Source organism: Caenorhabditis remanei, chromosome I, assembly GCF_010183535.1.
Source record: "Caenorhabditis remanei strain PX506 chromosome I, whole genome shotgun sequence".
NCBI lineage: Eukaryota > Metazoa > Nematoda > Chromadorea > Rhabditida > Rhabditidae > Caenorhabditis > Caenorhabditis remanei.
This window is the reverse complement of record NC_071328.1, coordinates 4,594,311-4,615,060: the sequence shown is the minus strand read 5'-3', so window position 1 is coordinate 4,615,060 and position 20,750 is coordinate 4,594,311. Positions and strand designations below refer to the sequence as shown.

General features: G+C 38.6%; 5 protein-coding genes across 5 annotated transcripts; 1 reads left to right on the top strand and 4 right to left on the bottom strand.

Moving 5' to 3' along the window:
• Nucleotides 1–273: 273 nt before the first annotated feature.
• Nucleotides 274–2,305, bottom strand: GCK72_000749 (uncharacterized protein; the record flags this gene model as incomplete). The annotated part of the gene is made up of 6 exons (XM_053722659.1): nt 274–375; nt 424–627; nt 674–1,661; nt 1,711–1,800; nt 1,850–2,017; nt 2,067–2,305. 6 exons carry the CDS (start codon nt 2,303–2,305, stop codon nt 274–276), a joined length of 1,791 nt encoding a protein of 596 aa, XP_053591304.1.
• A 788-nt stretch (nt 2,306–3,093) lies between these two features.
• On the bottom strand, nt 3,094–4,954 carry GCK72_000748 (uncharacterized protein; the record flags this gene model as incomplete). Its single annotated transcript, XM_053722658.1, has 9 exons — nt 3,094–3,262; nt 3,316–3,493; nt 3,539–3,635; nt 3,686–3,784; nt 3,830–4,018; nt 4,061–4,241; nt 4,293–4,422; nt 4,475–4,770; nt 4,875–4,954. The coding sequence occupies 9 exons, from the start codon at nt 4,952–4,954 to the stop codon at nt 3,094–3,096; spliced, it is 1,419 nt and encodes a 472-aa protein (XP_053591303.1).
• Nucleotides 4,955–5,126: 172 nt separating this feature from the next.
• On the top strand, nt 5,127–7,523 carry GCK72_000747 (uncharacterized protein; the record flags this gene model as incomplete). Its single annotated transcript, XM_003109245.2, has 8 exons — nt 5,127–5,206; nt 5,265–5,560; nt 6,067–6,219; nt 6,266–6,474; nt 6,517–6,705; nt 6,814–6,915; nt 6,970–7,289; nt 7,355–7,523. The coding sequence occupies 8 exons, from the start codon at nt 5,127–5,129 to the stop codon at nt 7,521–7,523; spliced, it is 1,518 nt and encodes a 505-aa protein (XP_003109293.2).
• Nucleotides 7,524–7,590: 67 nt separating this feature from the next.
• On the bottom strand, nt 7,591–10,282 carry GCK72_000746 (uncharacterized protein; the record flags this gene model as incomplete). Its single annotated transcript, XM_053722657.1, has 4 exons — nt 7,591–7,800; nt 7,857–8,090; nt 8,655–9,293; nt 10,085–10,282. 4 exons carry the CDS (start codon nt 10,280–10,282, stop codon nt 7,591–7,593), a joined length of 1,281 nt encoding a protein of 426 aa, XP_053591302.1.
• A 1,449-nt stretch (nt 10,283–11,731) lies between these two features.
• GCK72_000745 (uncharacterized protein) lies at nt 11,732–12,901 on the bottom strand (the record flags this gene model as incomplete). The annotated part of the gene is made up of 2 exons (XM_053722656.1): nt 11,732–12,127; nt 12,179–12,901. 2 exons carry the CDS (start codon nt 12,899–12,901, stop codon nt 11,732–11,734), a joined length of 1,119 nt encoding a protein of 372 aa, XP_053591301.1.
• Nucleotides 12,902–20,750: the final 7,849 nt, after the last annotated feature.

The following is a 20,750-nucleotide window of genomic DNA, read 5'->3' as shown; positions in this document are numbered from 1 at the left end:
TTTGTTTTAAATCAGTCAAATATTCCAGCAAAGAGTTAGACTTCTCGAACTGTACAGATTGAATGAATAAACCGTTAAAACCTTTGAACATAATACTTTTAAACATAATAACAATGACACATGAATAAAAACCGGCATAAGTTACATAGGTATACAAATCAGTACGGAGAAATCCTGGCAGCGACGCTCTTATTGGCCGAGTAATGTAATATTAGAAAAGTTATTAAATACATTAATTTTAAGTGAGAAATGCTATAGCGACGTTGTGCTTGATTATTGAACAGAATTGGATGCAGTGATACATAATGTCGATTTAGAGATAACGAAATTGAGAGCTTCAGCAATCGAAGATTCAGCTACCGGGAATGAGAATTTCTGAAAAAAAACATATTACTTTCCAAATCGCGACTGCGATAACAGTACCTTATCACTATTAGCAAGTTTGCTCAATTCAAAATGACAGGTTCTATCAAAATAGTTGTCTATTAATATTTTTTTTCCTTCCGATCGTAACAATGTAAGAAATTTCCTCAATGTAATCCCATTTTGCACATTGTCGTCTGCATTCAAGACTGCACAGTTACATATTATCGTTAATGCAGTTTCAGTTGTTCCATTGCTTGTCGCCTGAAAAATGGAAACTATATGACATCGTGGGATGAAACTAACTTACAATTTCTTTGATTTCGGAGTATTTAATAAACTGATTAATCCGAGAGTAGATATCCGAGAGAATTTCCGACTTTGGAATAATTTCGAGAATTTTATTCAATGTTCTGAAAAACGGTTGAAGTTCTTCAGAAATGTCCTTGAAATATGAAGAACTCGTCGTTGTTGCATTTGTTGAAAGAATTTCAGGCATTATCAACAATCTCTGCCTTGGTTCAAACTTGAGAGGAATCATGTGAAGTCCCTTCGCTTCAAGCTGCATTCGAATCTGTTTTTCAGATTCAATGATTTGTTTTTCAATCGAAGATTGCGCAGTAACATGGTCGAAGATCGCTCTCGAGATTTGACCCTTTCTCCCTCCGATTCCTTTCGGATGTTCCACTATACGACTGAGAAATTCAGTCATTGTTTCTCCAGGATTCACAAATGTTCGGAAGTTTTCGAAAGTCATGTTGCCCAGGTTCGGAACAGACGCTTTGGTTGCTCTTTTCGGCTTTGGTACTCCTGGCAGATCTGTTGTTTCTTGTGTATTTCTTTTTCTTTTCCGACCAACATTTTTCGAAGTTGATTCACTATTCGTCGGAGTTGGAGGCACATCAGAAATAGGAAGAGCACTGGAAGTACTGGGAGCATCTAATATATTACTTATCCTCGAAAAATCGAATGCATGAGGTTTCCTCGGTTTCGATACATCTTGTGGAGCGACTCCTTCTTGACTATTTCCTCGTTTTGTCACCCGGGAATCGGTCGACACCGATCCGTCATTCATCATTCTCGAAGCCGGTTCAGAGCTTGATAAGTTAGTTGAAGTACTCGGTGTGTTGTAGATGGCTCCTGTAGTCGTAGTGTCACTACATTTCTTAATATTCAAATCATTATTCGTTGGTTTTGGAGGTAAGATCGACAGATTGACACTCCCTTTCGATCCCTCTGATGAAACGGGTCCCATCGGCGCTTCAGGCATTTCGTTGGTGGGATTGACGATATTTGCTCTGAAAAATAGACAGTTTTTATCACATTCTTTCCAAAAGACTGTCCTACCTGTTCGCACCAGCCAAATGTTGCTCTCCATTCTTTCCATTCAAAATCCCCACACTATCCATTTTTTGAGATTTCGCGTCAATTTTCTCACTGAAAGTAGATAAATTTGATGAAATCTCTACTGTTTCATATGGCTTACGCATTTCCACCCGCAACAAGCTCAGCCTGTTTTTCATTTCTGGGTGTCTGAGCTCCGCCTTCTGGCATTCGCACTTTAGGACCTCCAAACTCGCCTTTTCCGTTTCTCCGCTTGTAATAAACAATTATGTTCTCCTCATCGACAGTCAAGAACGCATCGGCAGAAAAACTGAAAATACAAATTTTTGAAGGAATAAAACTGATAATTGAACTCATACAATTTAAAAAGAGAAGGTGAAATAGGAGTTCTGCAAACGAAGAATATTTTAGCATAGAGCCACGGATGGATACGAGGAAAGTATTCGAGAACATTATGGGCGAATGTCTTGACGAATATCTCGATTTCGGGTAATTTTTGTTTGAATGAAGCGGTTTCTCTGATTATTCTCCCACTTATTTCACGAGGAGAAACACGTTCATCAGCATCCAGCGAGAATTTTGCGATGACGCAAGCCATTTTCCAATTATTATTTATCTGTGTATCCATATGGGAAGTAATCTGAAAAGAGCGAAGAGAGTGAAAACTTATATTTAGCAGAAAAAGTATTCAAAAACTAGAAATTGCTGGAAAAATTCAGTGACAGGTGTGGCGCGCGCCTACTGTATCTTTAAAGGTGCATGACCGTTTTTCTTCAATGGGTCTCGTCACGCACAGACTACGGTGGACGGTTTTACGGGCGGAAGTGAAAAAAATGTATTGAATTTTATATTTTTCAGATTATAAAATCCGATTTTTAACCTAAGACATCGCGTTTTCACAGGGAGCAGAAAAAGAGAAATTTTATATATATTAAATAAGTGTTTGGAAAATAATCAACAAGAAACAAAATTAAAGGAAGACCGCGCTCCCCGAAATATCGAATTTTTTACATGAATCGACCCAGATTTAGGGATTGCCAATAAAATTCTCTTGAATGTAGTTCAGAGAATTTGATTAAAGAAAATTATAAGCTGTCAAAGTGCCAAAAATCTCTCATGCACTTTTTACGTTGATATTTTGATAAAAATTATTTAATGAAATTAGCATTTGTTTTTCAGTTTATTTTTACTCTCACGTGCACTACGAAATATTTCTATCAAAATATCAATGAGCGATTTTTGGCACTTTGACAGATCATAACTTCCTTCAATCAAATTTTCAGATCTACATTCAAGAGAATGTTCTTGTCAACCCCTGAATCTGGGTCGATTTATGGAAAAAAGGCGACATTTCGTAAATAGCGCAGTCATTGAAATTATTATATTTTATTCTGGTAACAATTCAGCTTTTTCAGCCCACATTATTTCGAATAGTTCGAGATTCGATGCCACTCCAGTTCTAGTCTTCTCTCCAATCTCTATGATTGTCCGTTTCTCGGAAGACACTTTAGTTGTCATGAAGATTGTGGCAGCAGCTGTATTCATTGCATCACGACTAAAATATTATTTGTAAATTTCTTTTTTTCAAAATTCATTTCAAAAACTAACCCGAAAAACAATCTTTTTGCAGTCGCCTTTCGAGCAATCCCTACTGCGATCTCTTGAAATGATTCAGATAATCCTAACAACCCACAAATTTCCATAACACTCTGTGCAGGAACTTCGTTCAACCATTCCTTTAGCATTCTGAGGAATTTTCGGATTTCTTCAACAGGAACGCCGAAAACTGAAGAAACGTCGTTGATCGAAAACGACGCTCGCGTGTAATAACCTGCAAACCAAACACACGTGGCCACTTTCACTTGACGACTCTCTTCTTTAAACACATCGCCCTTATGAATGTGATCTAGGAGATTCCAGGCATATCTCTGAAAAAGAAGAGCTCTAATTATTTATATTTGACGTATTGAAAACAAACCACACAGCTAAACGGAACTTTTCTTCCAAGTAGATAACACTTCCCACGCAACAACAAATTCTGTCTGTAAATGACGTGTCTAGCGACGAGGTCAGCAATCTGAAAACTATAAGAACTATTCACTATTTATATTTTTTGACATACATTTACGTATTTTTGAATACAAAGAGATCCGTCAGATGTTATTCTTGCATATAACTCGTACTCTCCTTTTTGAAATCTGTATAATTGAGTTGAAGGATTGAAATGGAATGGTAGATCAAAATCAGAATTAAATGGATTCTCATGACACCTGAATCTGGCTCTGACGAAGAATTTCGATTCGAAATAGTTCTGAAATTGAGATTATTGGATTGATAACTTCCAAGCAATTACCTCAATAATTGTTTTGATCTCCATTGAAGTTTTCCGTCGTTCATTATGATAATACGAAAGATGTTTGATATTTTCAACTGGTACATCAAGTTGATCATGACAGATGTATACAGACTGCACTTTCTTCCATTGTTCCAATTCAACAATATTTCTCAAAATATGGAGTTTAGTTCTTTTTCCACTGAAGAATATAATTCTCTCAAGAACTTCTGGTTTAAGAAATGGAAGAAACCCCAAAGAGAAGTCTCCATTTCCACAACTAAACAATTCAAGAAATTTAACAGACAGTTGGTGTCCAATAGATGAAAGAATGTTAGTGATTCCATTGATTAGTATTTCTCTTTCTCCGTTCTTGAAGTTTTCTGAAAATTTTCTTTAATTTTTGTTCCGTCTACTCCATTTCTAACTACAAACCTTCTATATTGAGACGACAAATTCTTGCATTTTTGTAACAGAATATTTTCCTCAATTCCATCAATGCAGTTTTCATAAAATCCCCTCTTACAATGGACTTGCATCCATCAATATTCCTTTCGCAATTCTCATCGTCTCGTTTAGAAAAAATATAATGAGTAAGAGGGTCATAAAAGTTAGTGGATATTTCAATCTCCATACATCCAATTCGCGATTTTAATATAATGAGATCAAGTGGGAAGATAATTGAATCGATGAGACAGAATGTACGTTTTGAGCATCTTCCTAATTGGTATCTGGAACAATTCTAGTAACTTTTGGTTTTGCTCTGGAACATTTAAAGTTACATGTTATTATCGTTAACGCAATTCTGAATAGTTATTTATTAAAATTAACTTACTTGGATTCATAATCCATTAATCGAATAATTTTCCATCTCGGAATATCAGGTAATCCATAGAATAGAGACTTCCTGAGCATTTTCCGATGAATCAATATAATAAACCACCTAGCACGACGTCCAATTAAACGAGGTGTTTTTCCAGGAGGAAACGGCTCAAGGAGATTATGACCATCTGTCTCTACACGGTAAAATATTGGTTTTTTGGCGAGAGTTATCGACGTTTATATTTCCTATCTTCTTACTCAAAAAATGCTTTCGAAATCTCTATTTTATGGATTACCTCATATTCCAAGATGGAAAATAGTTCGGTTGATGGATTATGAATCCAAGTGAGTTGATTTCTACAAACTGTTTTCCATGAACCAAAAATAACTAGAATTATTTCAGATACCAATTGGGAAAATGCTCAAAACGTACATACAATATTATCGATTCAATCATCTTTTCTCTTGATAAAATAATATTCAGATCAAGACCTAGAAGTATTGAAATAGAAATAGCTAACAATTTTGGAGGTCTCCCAATTTATTGCATTTTTTCAAAACGAGACAATGAGAATTGTGAGAGGAGTATTGATGGATGCAAGTCGATTGTAAGAGGGGATTTTGTCACAACTGCATTGATGGAATTGAAGAAAATATTCTGTTACAAAAAATCAAGAACCCGTGGTCTCAATATTGAAGGTATGTTGCTATGTAGTGGTTACTTATCAGCAGGAATTTTGCAACTGTGCTCTATTGAATTCAGGGTTGGGAAATTCCGGGCCGGCCCGGGCCGGGCCGGGCTGACAGAAATTTTTTGCCGGCCCGGCCCGGTCGGCCCGGATTCATAAAATGTGCACAATTTTTTCACAAATTTTTTCGAAATTTTCATTAAAAAATAATAAAAATGCTCCAAAATTCTCGTACACTTCAGTTTTTTATCGATATTCCAAAACATAGTCGAAAATTCGACCTTTTTGCAAAAAAAATCAAAAAAAATTCAAGATTTTTTCAAAAAATTTCAAATTTCTACAGGAGCCGGGCCGACCGGGCCGAGGAAAATTTCTCAGTCGGGCCGGCCCGGCCCGGCCCGGCCCGGAATTTCCCAACCCTGATTGAATTCTGTTAGATTGAAAAATGCATGAGAACAACTGTGAGCTGAAAATTGCTACATGAATAGTGAATTCCACTCTAGAAAACTATTTCAGAAACATTCGAAAACAATACAACAAAAACTCTAATCAGTAGAATCACATCCGTTCTATCATCTCTTGGACATCAATTGTCAGTTAGGTCACTTCAACTTTTTAGTTCGGGAAATGATGACTTCTCATTGGGCTTTTTGCCGTTTCTCAAGCCAGGTATCGGTTCATTCACATTCGACTTTATCAGATTTTTTCAATTCAGAAATCCTCAAGACAATCTTAATCTTCAGTGGACCTAGAACTGAACTGCATATTTTGAAAGATATTGTTAAATTGGAACAATGGAAGAAAGTGCAGTCTGTATACATTTGTCATGACCAACTTGATGTACCAGTTGAAAGTATTAAACATCTTTCGTATTATCATAATGAACGACAGAAAACTTCAATGGAGATCAAAACAATAATTGAGGTATTTGTTTAGAAGTTATCAATCGAATAATCTCAATTTCAGAACTATTTCGATTCGGAGTTCTTTGTCAGAGCAAGATTGAAGTGCCAAGAGAATCCATTTAATTCTGATTTTGATCTACCATTTCATTTCAATCCTTCAACTCACATATACAGATTTCAAAAAGGGGAAACTGCATTTTCAGCCAAAACAACTCCTGACGGATTTGTTTTTGTTCGAAAACATAAAAACGTAAGTCCAATAAAGATTGTATACAGATCATTCTCACATGTCGCTCCTGTGAAGATTTACTAACTAGATAAGCTTCTCGTGATTTTTTTTTAAACTAGGATTATTCAGATCAATCACCTGCTCACTCCACATTATGTCATATCAAAAAGTGGTTTGTTGCTGCGTCGCAAATGTTACGCAATTTGGAAAAAACTGCCACCTGGTTGTGAGGTTAGTTCTATTACAGTCTTCAAATTCAATTAGTTTTCAATACTCCTTTTTCAGACATACGCCTCGAGATACTTAAGTTGTATCAGGGAGTGTGAGAAGCTTTACAAAGAAAACATAGAACTGAAAGTGGCAGCATGTCTTTTTGTTGCTTGTCATCATTTGAACTCAACAAATTCGATCATTGATATTTCTGAAGTTTTTGGAGTTTCTGTAGAAGAAATAGTGAGATTCGCCATACTAGTTGTAACCTGGAATAATGATTGTGTTGCACGGACTATTACAGAGATTTGTAGACTATTAGGATTATCTGAATCATTCCGAGAAGCTGCATTAGGGATTGCTCGAAAGGCGATTGTAAAGAAGATGTTTCTCACGTAGGTTTTTCGAAAACGAGTTCTCCAAATAGAGAGAAATTTGAAGCCCAACAAACCATTTTCAGTAGAATCCCTATGAATATAGCAGCTGCCACAATCTACATGACAACTAAAGTGACTTCCGAGAAACGGACAATCATAGAGATTGGAGAGAAGACTAAGACGGGAGTGGCATCGAATCTCGAATTATTCGAAATAATGTGGGCTGAAAAGGCTGAATTGTTACCAGAATAATTCTCTCTAAAACTTCATTTCCTATCCAAATTATAATAAAACCCTCTACAAATTCCATTCCTTTCTCCTACATTCCCTTCGGCAATCGTCCTTTCTGTGCTTTATTCTTTCGAACATGCGACTTATTCGTCAAATTGTTCGCAACCATCAATTCCTTCTTGATCTGAGCCTCCATCGCTACGAAATCCGGTCTGACAATTCCAGTAATACGTTGAAGTTCCAGAGCGATTTCAGCCATCGACGGTCTCTCATTCTCGTTTTGAGCCCAGGCTCTTGCCTGCGAAATGGGAATTTTCTTTTTAAAACGTTTTTTAATCAAACAAAATAACTCACAATAAGAACTTTAATTTCCAAACTGAGACTATCCGGTAGTTCCATCCGATATCCACCGAGAACTCTCTGTGCTACTTCGGCAACCATCATTCCAGGATACGGCTCTATTCCATTGTTATAGATTTCCCAACTCATGACTGCATATGCCCAAACATCACTTTTCAGAGAGAACAGACGTTGAGTGATGACTTCAACCGAGAGCCAACGGATCGGAGCTTTCTTGTTTGGGTCTGCCTGGAAATATAGGTCTATAAGGGGCGGAGCTTTAGATGGTGGATCTACAGTAATCCATTTCCAGATTTAACCCGAGAAATCGAAACAAAACACCAAAACTTTGATTTTCCAAGCCTTAGCACCAAAACTCAAAAATCAAATTTTTTCGAATTTTTTGAATTTTGTTCGCGAAATAGTCAACATTTTGACTATCATTAATATCATTCAGAATTAAAGAAAATTCTGATAAGCCATCAAAAATTTCAAAAATTTTCAAAAAAAATGTTTGAAAAATGAGTGCCCATTTTTGAATCCGGGCTGAGCCGGGGATTTTTCGAAAAGTCTGGAATTTTCGGATTCTCGGATCTAAACTACAGTAACCCAAATAGAAACTGGACAAAAACAGTGCTCAAGAGACGAAGAGAAACAGGAGAATATCATTAGTGCGCGGTTAGAAAAGTCGTGAAGCAATTGTAGATTCTAAAAAAGACGAAATCTTCCGAGTGAGCAAACGTGCTCCGGCGCACCTGAATTTCGGCCTCTGACTACAGTAACCCAGTCTCCCAAACCCACTCCCACTCCCACCTGATACGTCAATCCATGTCTAGTCAATCCGAAATCCGAAATCTTGACTCTTCCATCTCCATACAGACAATTTCTCGCGGCAATATCCCTATGCATGACAGGTTTACTATGCAAGTACTCGAGTCCCCATGCCGCCTGAAGTATCATTTCATTCTTCTTCTCAATCGCCAAGTCTGGATTCTTCTTCAAATAACTATCCAATGCTCCATTTGTCGCCAGTTCCATAACCATATAAAGTGGCTCAGTCGTGGCTGCGACTCCATAGAAACGGACGACATGCGGGTGTCCGAACTGTCTCATAACTCTCGCTTCTCCCATGAATTCCTTGATTTGATCTTTGGTCAGATTCGAGAGTTTCGCTTGTTTTATTGCAACATTCACCGTTTTTCCTCCTTTTCGAAACTTCAACTTCCCCATACTAACTTCTCCAAATGCTCCTTCTCCCAGTTTCTTCAAAATTTCAATGTTTTCATGATCGAGTTCCCATGGTTGACGTGGCAGAGCTTTGAGTAGAAGGACGTCGTCTTTCACGGAATCTTTTGTTTTCATATGATGATCTACGAGCTCTTGGATCGATGGAAACGCGTTTTTCTCAATGAAAACTTTGTTGTCATTGCATTTTATCACGAAATGTTTGATCTGAAATAAATGGATTCAGAATAGATTCAGAATCAGAAGACGGTGGGATTAGATAACTTCCGGGAACTGGTTGCGAAACGTCTCAGTTTCCAAAATTAGACGTTTCTAAACCACGACAATTTTAATCTGGGACAAGAAGAATTAATTGGAAAATTAGTTTCAATTTTTAGTACCAAAATTTCTTAATTTCAAAATGTCTCGGTTTCGAAACGTCTCATAATCTGGTTTGACATCAAACTCATTTTGGAACCGGAGCACCTCGAAACCAAACATATCGAAATCTCACAATCGTTTCAGAAGAAGAGATCCAGAATCAGAGAATGTCTAGATAAGATAAGTTCAAGGAACTCGTATACCTCCTTGGGAAACGTCTCAGTTTCCAAAACTAGACGTTTCGAAACCGGGACAGTTTGAAACTGGGGTACTTTGACACATATCTGGCATAGAAAATTAATTGGAAAACTAGGTTTTTCTGTCAACTTTTATCGATTTCGAAGCTTTCCAGTTTCAAAATCTTATGGTTTCGAATCGTCTCTCAATCTGGTCTGACAGCAAAGTCATTTTGGATTTGGGACGTTTCAAAACTGAGTCATCTCGCTGTCGCCTGATTTTGAGATTTCGCGGTTTCGAAACGTCCCAGTTCCGAAATGTGTCAACTCCATAACGTCCCGGAGTTCAGCCCAATTCCATTGTATCTACACGGTTTTTACAACTTCGCTCCACCGTAACTTTTCTCATTTAACGAGATTCCGGTAGAGCGAATTCCAATAGAGCGCGATTACTTCACTCACCCAAGTCTCCTCATCAATATTGGGTGGTTGATTGTGAAAAACGCTCAAAATATGAGACCTCGGCTCCCCCTTCCTCGGCTCCGAAATCCGAATAAGAAACTCTCCGTTCGTTTTCAACACCATCTTCACGTCTTCTCTCGGCAAGAATCCGTGATAATACGGTGCTTTTTCGATCGATGCCATTTGAGATATGTTCATGATTATTCCAAGTGAAATGATCGCGGAGCACAAAATTTGATATTTTCTTGGATATTGATAAGCAATGAATGAGGAGTTGGGGGAGTTAGGAAAAATGAGATTACATGAGAATGAGGCTGGGTTACGGTGGTTATGGGAAATGGGATATGGAGGGGGAGGTGACCACGTGGGAATGAATTTTTTTGTAGAGATGAGATGAACAAAATGAGAGTTTCGAAACCGAGTAATTTTGCAACTTTGACATTCCTAATTTTCTATCCAATTTTACGGTCATGAGTAATTTTTCAGTGATTTTTTCAAGTTGAGTGCTGAAATGTCGTATTTTTGAAACGTCTGGTTTCGAACGGAAGAGATTTTTTCTAAAACGGAAGTCGGAAGTCGGAAGTGAAAAATCGTCCGGAAGTCGGAAGTCGGAATTAGGAAGTGGTTTATTCCGCAAATATTCAAAACTCCAAGAGAAAAATCATAAAATTCTGGAAAATCAGTGGAAAATTAGTTTTTCGCTGAAGAAAATCCTTTTTTTCTATCCTTTTAGACCATTTTTCCATTTATTTCTGCAAAATTTATTCTTCTTAACTTTCACAGTTATGGAATGACGGAATTCGGAAGTCGGAAGTGAAAAAAAGCCAGGAAGTCGGAAGTCGGAGTTCCTCACAACTCTGGTTTCGAAACGTCTCGGTTTCGAAACGTCAATTTTTTAAAACAATAAGATCGACAAAGCTAAAATTGTTCCAGATCCCGGATTCCGTATGTTGGGTTCCGACTTCTAGTTTTTAGATTTGAAATTCTAGAATCCCGGATTAATAGAATTCCTCGAAATTAAGGAATTTTGAATTCCGAATAAGAAATCATGCCTCCTTTTGCTAGAATCCCCTTCACTTCTATTGGAATACAGCTGAAAACGGTCAGCTTTGAAAGTGTGCCACGTCCTTATTGATTAAAAGTGAAACTTCACTTTTGTAGTTGACACAATTTTGATTTTGACCTGAAAAGTTGCAGTCCATCACAATACATTTCACGTTCTAGCACTAAAAACAAAGGTAGCAAAAAATTTATTTGCCGAATGATAACTTTTTAGGATGGCCTCGTACAAAAAAGTTATCAATTACAAAAATGAAGCTCTACTTTTGATCTCTAAACTCCATAAAAATTTGTGAGATGATCAATGAGGCCATGACACACTTCCAAAGTTGACCATTTTTAACTGAAATCTGCGAGTGCGACATTCTGTATGGTTGAGTACTGTACATACCATCAAACAACCATTTGATTCACAAGAATAACAAATGAGTATCACTTTTATTGATTAAAAAAGAAAAACAGAACAAGTTATACTGAAAATGGGAGATAGAAACAAAAGAGTTGAGATAATGAATGAGAATTTTGGAAGGTGGATATTAGATATCAAAAAGAAAAAATAGGAAAATTAACAACAAAAGTTAAAATAAGTTATTCTGAGATACTGTAGACAAATGTGGCATTCTTCATTTCCCCGTTGACTTGATACTCCCCATTCAAATGCAAAAATCCATCTTTCAAGAAGACCGTGAACTGTCTATTTTTGTAGACACATGGGCCGGTTAAACGAATTGGTTTGTCGGTCATGTTTTCACTTTTTATGTAAAACTGCAAGTCCACCTGATTTTCTTCCATATTTGTGAGAACTGGATGCATTTCGTAGAGGTATTTGGCATCCTCTTGGTTTCCAATTTCATGAGCAAAGGCTTCAACTCCTTGGTATTTGGAAAAGTCGGGGGTCCATTTGGTCATCAGATGTTCTGGTAGCTCTTCGAGACACTTGAAGTTTTTCAGATCCGGTTCAGGCATTGCGGAGTACATTTGTTCCTGAAAATTTCCAAATGCATATTATTATTTCTAGACTTGATAACAACCTACCATCGAATACCAAAACATAAAGGGACAGAGAAGACCCATGACGACGAAAGCACCTATTATTGCCCAGTCTTGGTCCATGGCGTTGGCATCACGTGCTGGAGTTCGAGCATCTCTCCTGCGTTGGCTGTGCTCCGGAGTCTTGGGAATATGTTGCAACATATAAGCTATTGCACGTTCCACATCATATGGAGCTTGTTGCCCAGAATCTGATCTCTGATTCACGGCTTGTGGAGTCACTGGTGGCTCCGCGGTCAGTGATTGTTGAGCTCTCAGCTCTGCATACTCCTGTAAGCTCAGCCGATATGCTTCCTCAATCCTTTTCGTGGCTTCCTCATTCGTGTTTCGTATGTCAGATTCCAAAGCTCGGAGAGATTCCCTATTGGCCAGAAACTTCTCGTCTAATAGCTTCAACGCGGCTTCCTCAGAAGCTTGTAGAAGAGTTTTAACGTCCGCATTCTGTGGAGTTTCTTCTTCGTCGTCAGACGATTCTTCATCATCTTCAGAAGAGTCGTCTTCAGAAGACTCCTCTTCTTCACTCTCCGATGTTTCCTCATCTTCTCCAGAAGAGTCCACGTCGTCGTCAGATACCTCATCTTCTCCAGAAGACTCTACCACATTTTCCATCTTTTCTGGCTCTTGTTGCTTCACATCAGACCCATCCGAGTGGTCCGAATCGCTGAGAAAATCGAAGGATGCCTCGTTTTCAGAGCTGGAATCCGACATTCCTGAAAAATTACTATGAGGTTGAGTCGACAAGAAAATGAGAGGGAAAATCAATAAGACGGGAGGTAGAAGGCCTGAATGAATGAGGAATGAATGAGGACTGACTGTGTGCTATGTGTGCACAGGAATGCCAAAAGGTAAGGCCACAAGGTTCTGGGCAAGAGCATATTACGATCTTCTGCTCAGAATGTTCTCGAAAGAAAAGAAGTTATGCCTTCTGGGAAAGAAAGAGAGTGACAAGATGGGATTAATGGCATCTACATACAAATCAATCTGACAAATCCAAACATGAAAGAGGTGTTAATTAGTAGATCCCTGCATGGGAGGATTTGAATGGGAGAATGATGAATGTAGGATCTAGAGGAGACTGAGAAGAGCAAAGGGACAAACAGAAAAGTTGAGGGACCTGGAATCAAAAGTCCTATCCATCTGAACATATCTATCATCATTTGTCAGAAATAGAGCAGAATTGTTCTGAACCGTAAAACCTATAATAGAGGCGCACCCGCTAGCAAGAGTTTGGGGCATCCTGTCTCTTTAAAGATAAAACGACAGAAAAAGAATATCGATTAATTCCATACTTGAGAATACTTTAGTTTGGACCACCAAGGGAAAACTAGAAAGGTTCATAGTTTTCATTCTGAAATAATAAAGAATATAATAGAGGAAGAGAGGTAGAAAAAGGGAGAGATTCAAAAAAATCAATGATCTGAACGAGGATATGCAGTGAGTCTTGTGTGTCCTCATCTCGTCGTCACACGTCCACGGCCTCCTGAAGAGGCCCTCTCAAAGTACTGTGCGCAGTATATTGAGAGGGTCTTCCATTCCGACGACAATCTAATCTGTCAGACACATGGTGTTTCGTCTCACTAAAGCGAATATGCTCCATCGATACAGTACGATACACAGTCTGATGAAAACTTCTAATTTCTTTAGAAAAATTCCATTACACGCACCAATTGAAAAAAGTCTATTGAAGAAAGTGGGCGGAGTCTCGTTTGCTGAACATATTTGTTGCACTAGTTATTGCTTTAGAAGTTGAAAAACAATAGAAAGAACACAATACAGACACCCAATCGAATCAAAGAAACTACGGATCGCGCGTGGGTCCTAAATGGATCCATAAAAGATCCAAATGCCATACTCACAGATTCGATCCGCGTTCCAATGGATCCATGGGAGAAATTCAAGAGAACTGATGAGTATTTATTTTAAAATGTAGTTAAATCTCACATTACAAAGAAACCATTTTTCGTGGATTCTGGGAAATCTTCAGGAGTGAAAATAAGTTGATGGAATTTCAAATGGAAGTTCAGAACAAATACTCAATAAAGCTTGATAGAATAAAATGTATTAAACAGCAGTGTTTGGAACAGAGTTATCGAAACAATATAAATTTCGGAATGTTGTCTTCTTAATCATGCATATTAAAAATAAATAACAGCAATTGACGTATGTTTTCAATAGGATTTCTTGAAGGAATGTTTCGCCAAAAACTCCCTTTCAGTCATTTTCCACGCTGCAAAAGTGATATTGTTCTCCGTAATCATTATGGATGCCACGTGCTGATCAGTCTCTCGAACAATGTAATTTGGACTACTGAACTGATTTCGCCAAGTATGTCCGAAATAGGTTCCTCTGAAAAATACGGAATTTATGAATTGAAATGAATTGTCGACTTACCTTTTATCAAATGTGTAAACTGGCAATTGGTCAGATTGATCTAATCGATTAATTGGAATACTATTCATGATAATATTTGAATTGAGTTGGTAACGATGAGTTCTAAGAGAAATACTGAAATACTCCAAATTCTGATATCTTTCATTCCATCTCCACTTGTTCAGAAACTGGATGACAGCATTATCGCTTATAATTCCATTGTTAATAAACAACTGCCTTCCTTCGAAGTTGGATAAAATGGCATCTGCCGAGCACCACGTTTATCCAATATTCAAAACTTTAGTCTTAGAGAAATCCTGGTTTTCTCCAAGTGATGGATTTTCAAATATAGTAAGTCTGATGAAATCTTGATTAGGAGAAACCGTAAGAAAATCCTGGAACTCTGTTGTTCCCATTTCACCACTATACATTAAATCCGTACTGGTAATATTCCTCATTTTCGATAATTTGGATGTCAGCTTGTTCACAATCAACTCATATTTGATGGATGAACCGAATAAGTCGAGGAAATAATTGTGGATTGAGGGAAGCAGGGTTTCTTTTTGAGATGGATCGCATTGTACCATGAGTGGTCCATCTCTGGTGGGCATGCTGAAAAGAATGAAATGACCCAAAAAATGACCAAAAAATAAATGACCAAAAAATAAAAAATTAGGACTCATAAATGTTCAATGGTCTGACCTTTTTATGGATATCAGGAAAAAACTTTTCAAGTTTTTTTTTGGTATCTTGCTGAATCTATCAAATTTTGCAGTTTTCCCACTATTCCTGTCATATTCATCGCAATTCCCTGTCAAATAACGTTGCAAGTATGAAGTACCGTTGCACCAACTTCCCAAGTTGAAAATTTCGCTGAATTTCACCATGAACGCGTAAGTAGCAGATGACCCGACAGTGGGAATCAAGTTTTTTACGAACCTAAGAAATATTTCAGTTATATTCTCCTGATTTTATAATGCTATCCTCAACATTTCAGTCGGAATGATTCGATTCGGGAGAAAATTTTCAGAAAACAAAAAATTCAATTTTTTCGAAAATTTTTTTGTGGTATGATCGAAAATTGTACCGGAACTGAATAAAAATGGCATGATTGAATGAAAAACTTCAAAAAAACCATTATTTTGAAACATCAAAAATAATTTACTGGATGGACTTGAAAATTGAAATCGCAGTTTTTCTCATTCTTCCCCAAAACACCGTTCTTGTGGTCTAGAGTTACGAGTAGGGACAGCATGTTTCCGATACCAAATTTCCGAAACAAAAAAATAGTGAGCAGAAGCAACAATACTTGATGAAGAATGGAGAAGTGGGAAAAGGAAAGCGGCGCAAAGAGAGCTGGAAATGAACCGACAGCAGTCGGATCACTTTTCTAAAAACATGCAACGCGCAGGTTCTACACAGAACAATGCATACGTCCCACAACAGTCTTCAAGATTCAACAAATATACTTCAGTCAATCGAATAGTAATTCACACATCAACCAACAAAAGTTTACAACAAAACTTCGGCACAAACACTGATTTAAATAATCAAAGTGCGCAGAAGACTGATCAACATCATCAAGAGCCGAAAAGTTATATGTACAATAAGAAAAGTCCGGAATGTTGAAAGAATTTAGTCCACAGTTCTTATTCTGGTAATAATTCATCGAGTAAAAACAGATAATGTAGTGTGACTGGGTGTTATGCACATACTTGTTCGAGAGTGCCTGGGTTAAATACATCAAAAGTGAAAATTAATTGAACTATTGCTTGTTTCAGATGCGATAAGCAAGGGCATATAGCCTTGAAGCGTCCGACAAGGAACACTCTGATACAAGAAGTTCGAGTGGCTCCGGAAATTTAGTCGACAGTTGAAGATCAGAAGTTCGGGATGAAGGTTGATACAAAATGTTCAAGTGATAAGGAATCAGAAAAGAAACTGATTCATCACGAAGTGGAAACGAAGATGGGAAGGGCAGTGTGTTGCTTCTGATGTTTTCGAAAAAGATGTGGTTTTGGATGTGGACAGAGTACCAATTAAAAAAAGCAATGAGCTGTTACAAGACTTGGAGATTGAAGACGAGGCACAAGAAGAGGTCAATAGGACATTCCCTACCGTGCTTAACTATGAAACAAGAAACCAAGCAGAGAACATTCTGAAGGAAAACCCGGATGCAACATTTGAAGACATCGTCCAAGGAATGAACGAGATGCTCGTGGACACCAACCACAGGCAAAGAAGCAAGGCTCTATTGCGTTCAAGCAAGCAAGTCACCTAAAAAAGCACCCAGTCATGCTCAAGCAGTTGAAGGATGCATAACACCGGCAGACCAACCAGCCCCAAACGCCCAACTTCCGGCAGAGCTGATAGCCTTTCTGACAAACAGGGTCGTCGACTACCAGGATCGGGGCAGGCAACGCGACGTCTCTCGGAGCATCAGAAGACAAAAAAGCAACAGAGGTGGAAACAAGTCGCCTCAGAGAGAGTGTTATTACTGCCTGAAACAGGACACTACGTTCGAGAGTGCCGTCAAAAGCGGAAAGATCGCGAGGACGGGATCATCGAACAACGATCCAACCGGGCTCGAGATGACAAAGTGAAAGCTCTTCGAGATGCAATCAATGTAAGAGATGAACAGATTGAGGACTTCTCGAAGCGATACGACAGGACGCTTCCTGATGATTATTTCTCAACTTCAGACAGCTCAACGAGCGGAGCAAGACACCTACGATCAAGCAAGCAGCCGCCAGGTGAACCATCCGCCGATTCCCTCTTCCACATGTCTCTCAAGCTGATGATGCAGTCGTACCACGAGTATCGGAAGGATCCCGAGTACCAGAACGAAGTCACAATGGAACGGTTCATGAAAAGATTGAACCAGGCAATCAAAACCCTGGCCATACGGGAGGCACGATCAACACCGGATCAGGCCTGGAACACCGTCCTTGAAGGCTAAGCATGCCAGATATGGCGACGGATCACGAACGGTGATTGTCGGGACAATCGTTCAAGAATCCAAGACTAAACGACGACTACAAAGGTCGTAGTACTGGGAACGACTCCCAGGTAAGTCGAAGTGAAATCTTCCTTACTCTTACAGAAAAGTGTCACTATTGTGGCAAGTTAGGACACATGTCAAAGAGCCACACAGGTAAAGTGCGCTTCAACCGTATACGGATCATACTTACGCGATTTAAGAAGAGGGGCCGATGAGCCAGGTTTCTGATCCGTACCTGATACGTTACGGCTATTTTCACGACTGGCCAGTCGCGTACGGTCCGTTTCCAAAAATCGCGAACGGATAGAATACGGCTCTGTACTTTTGCGCGAAAAAGCAATTGTCTAGCACGCGGATGGTATACGGATTCGCGTACGGATCCGTTACCGATGGCTGAGGTCAGGGGGACTGGGGGCCAATGTCTCCCACCCCCGCACCAGTATATAAGGCCGAGCGCAAGCTCATGCGAGGCCGGTCTCCGCACCCCTAAGGTACGTGACCTACTACGGACCGGATGAATTTCGGCATATTTGTCAGCTCATAATATTGAGTTTGCTGCGATTTGCGCGCTGGCCCGTGTCGACCCGGTTTTGCAAGTATGAACAAGTGAAGACTTGTCTTTGTAACTCCCGCGCTCTATACAGATGCGCTCTAGCGCACTGTATCATTTCTCCTGCGCGAACACGTTAAAGTGAGTGAAGGAAAAAGGGATTTTCTCATCGTTCTTGAGCCTAGGGTTTTCTCCGCTTCGGTCAAGTTTCACCCTTTTTTGTTTTCTGGGTTTTTTTACTATCATTTTCTTTACTGTTTAGTGTCTTTTTGTGTCTATTAGCCTAGGGTAGCTTTTTGACTAATTCTTTATCTCTCATAGTTTTGTATCAATTATCACATTGATAATTTATGGAGTTTTACTAAATGAATTGGTAATCTTGAGAAAACCTGTGTTTTTATTGATTTATTGTCTTATCGTTCGTTTACTTACCAGGAGTGGACATGACACCGTTGCCACGTTCAATTTCTTACTGTTTGCCGTTTCCCAGAACTCCGCAACACGGTCCAGTAACGCAAACACGACACGCCGAACCGCAACGCATATGGTCTCATCTCATAGAATCGATATTCTTGTCTCACAGTCATCCTTTCGCGTGCGGTTGCTCCTCATTCACCTTCTGTTTTTTTTGAGCACACTGATTTACAGTTAATATCTGATAACTTTTTATGCTTTGAGCGATTTGTATGCTTCAGAGCCGTGTTTAATTTAATTTGTTTATTGATTAGAAAAAAACAATAGTGTATACTGAAGATCAAATCAAACCCTCACGAGTCGACATATTGTCGGAACTTCTTTGATAACACCTTTTGATAACACCTGGTTGGCGTGCAGGGCAATTGAAACAGAATGATAATTTTTGTGGCTTGCCTTACTATGAGGGCTGATGTTGTTCGAGTCTCAAAGGAAAAAAATCAATATTTTCAACCAACAAGAAAACATTTTCCACGTTGATTGATTACACTAAACCCGCGCTAAAACCAAGCTTTTCTGGGATAAACTACAGGGTGGCTAATAAGTATACGACGCTCTTAATTCTTGGATATTCGCCGGGAAAACGCTTGAATCCACAAAACAACGTTATCAATAGTTGAAATGTTCTAATTAGATTCAGTTTACAATAGGAATTCGAAGTTGGATACTTTGCCTTTGATACAGGCCGTCTGCCGTAAGACGCCGAAATAGCCTGTGCGCCACGTCTCGGGCGTGATCTGGACTTATGATAAGATTTTTACTATTGAACCTTTTTTCAACCGTCAAAAGCAATAACTTTTGTTATCAAGAGGTGATAGTAGGTCTCCTTGACGTCACCAGGCCCATGACCACCTTTTTTCTAAAACTGTGATGGTATGGGCCGTGGTGACATCTTACGGTAGAACTTCGTTAGTTTTCATTAAAAGAAATGCGAAAATCAACTCGGGGTCTTCCAAAACTTGGTTTTGAAGGATGTTTTGTTCCTTTGCACAGCTCAACACTCTACTAGACTCTTTTTCATCTTTCAACAAGATTGAGCTACGTCCCACAGTTCCAAATCAACAAAATTCATCATTTCTCTCATTTTCCTGGCTACTGGAACAACGACTTTAGGCCTGGATCGTCGGCGGATCTCATTCTGATGGATTTCATCGTATGGGAATATTTGAAGAGCAAGATCTCAAGAATCTTCTACAACATGGCCGTTGTTCTCAAGACCTTCTTTCAGAAGATATGGGACGAAGTCAACGTCGACTACCTGCGGCGCACAGGCGATTTTGGAGTCTTACGTCTGAAGGCCTGTATCAAAGCCAAAGTATCCAACTTCGAATTCCTTTTGTAAACTGAATCTAGTTAGAACATTCCAACTGTTAATAACGGTTTTTTGCTGATTCAAGCATTTTCCGCCGAATATCCAAGAATTAAGAGCGTAGTATACTTATTAGCCACCCTGTAAATTGCAGACCCACTTTCTCGTTAACAAAACTTTTTCAACTTTAAAATTCTGCATGTTAAATTTCACTCACCATCAGACCTGTTCCTCGGAAAATTACCGGGAAATTTTCGGTGAAAACTTCACGGTAGTTTCCCGGAAAAATTGACCTCATACTGCTCTTGATTTTATAAGCCTAAACTCTCAACTACCATCATTACTTTTTTTTTCTGTATTTTTCCCAGTTCACTTTTTTGTACAACCCATTCTCTTGAGCCTAATATCCTGTCCTATGTGTTGCAGTTGTTTTCGTGTATCAAATTCAATTGCATATTCATTATACAACTACCGTAAAAAACATAGAATTGTAACTTAATTAGAGGACCCTAAAGGCTCATCCTATTTTAAAAAAATAGCAGCGCACCCTATCTACTGATTTGTAGGAATTCTTGTTCAAATTTCGTGAAAAATCCTTACTATTAAAAAAATAAAATTTTATGTTTTAAGTCATTTCAATTCCGGTGTTTCGCATGATTTGAAAAATATGTTTTGGAAGAAAATCATGATTTGAAAGAAAATGATAGGTTGAAAATTAGAAGCGTCCCTGCAAGAGAGAGAGAAAGATTCCTGAGGTGATTTGAAAAATAGAGGTGCATGCGCCTGTATTACAGTTATTACGGTATTATCCGAAATTATTTCTTATTTTCACGATTGAGTTGATCGTAATAAA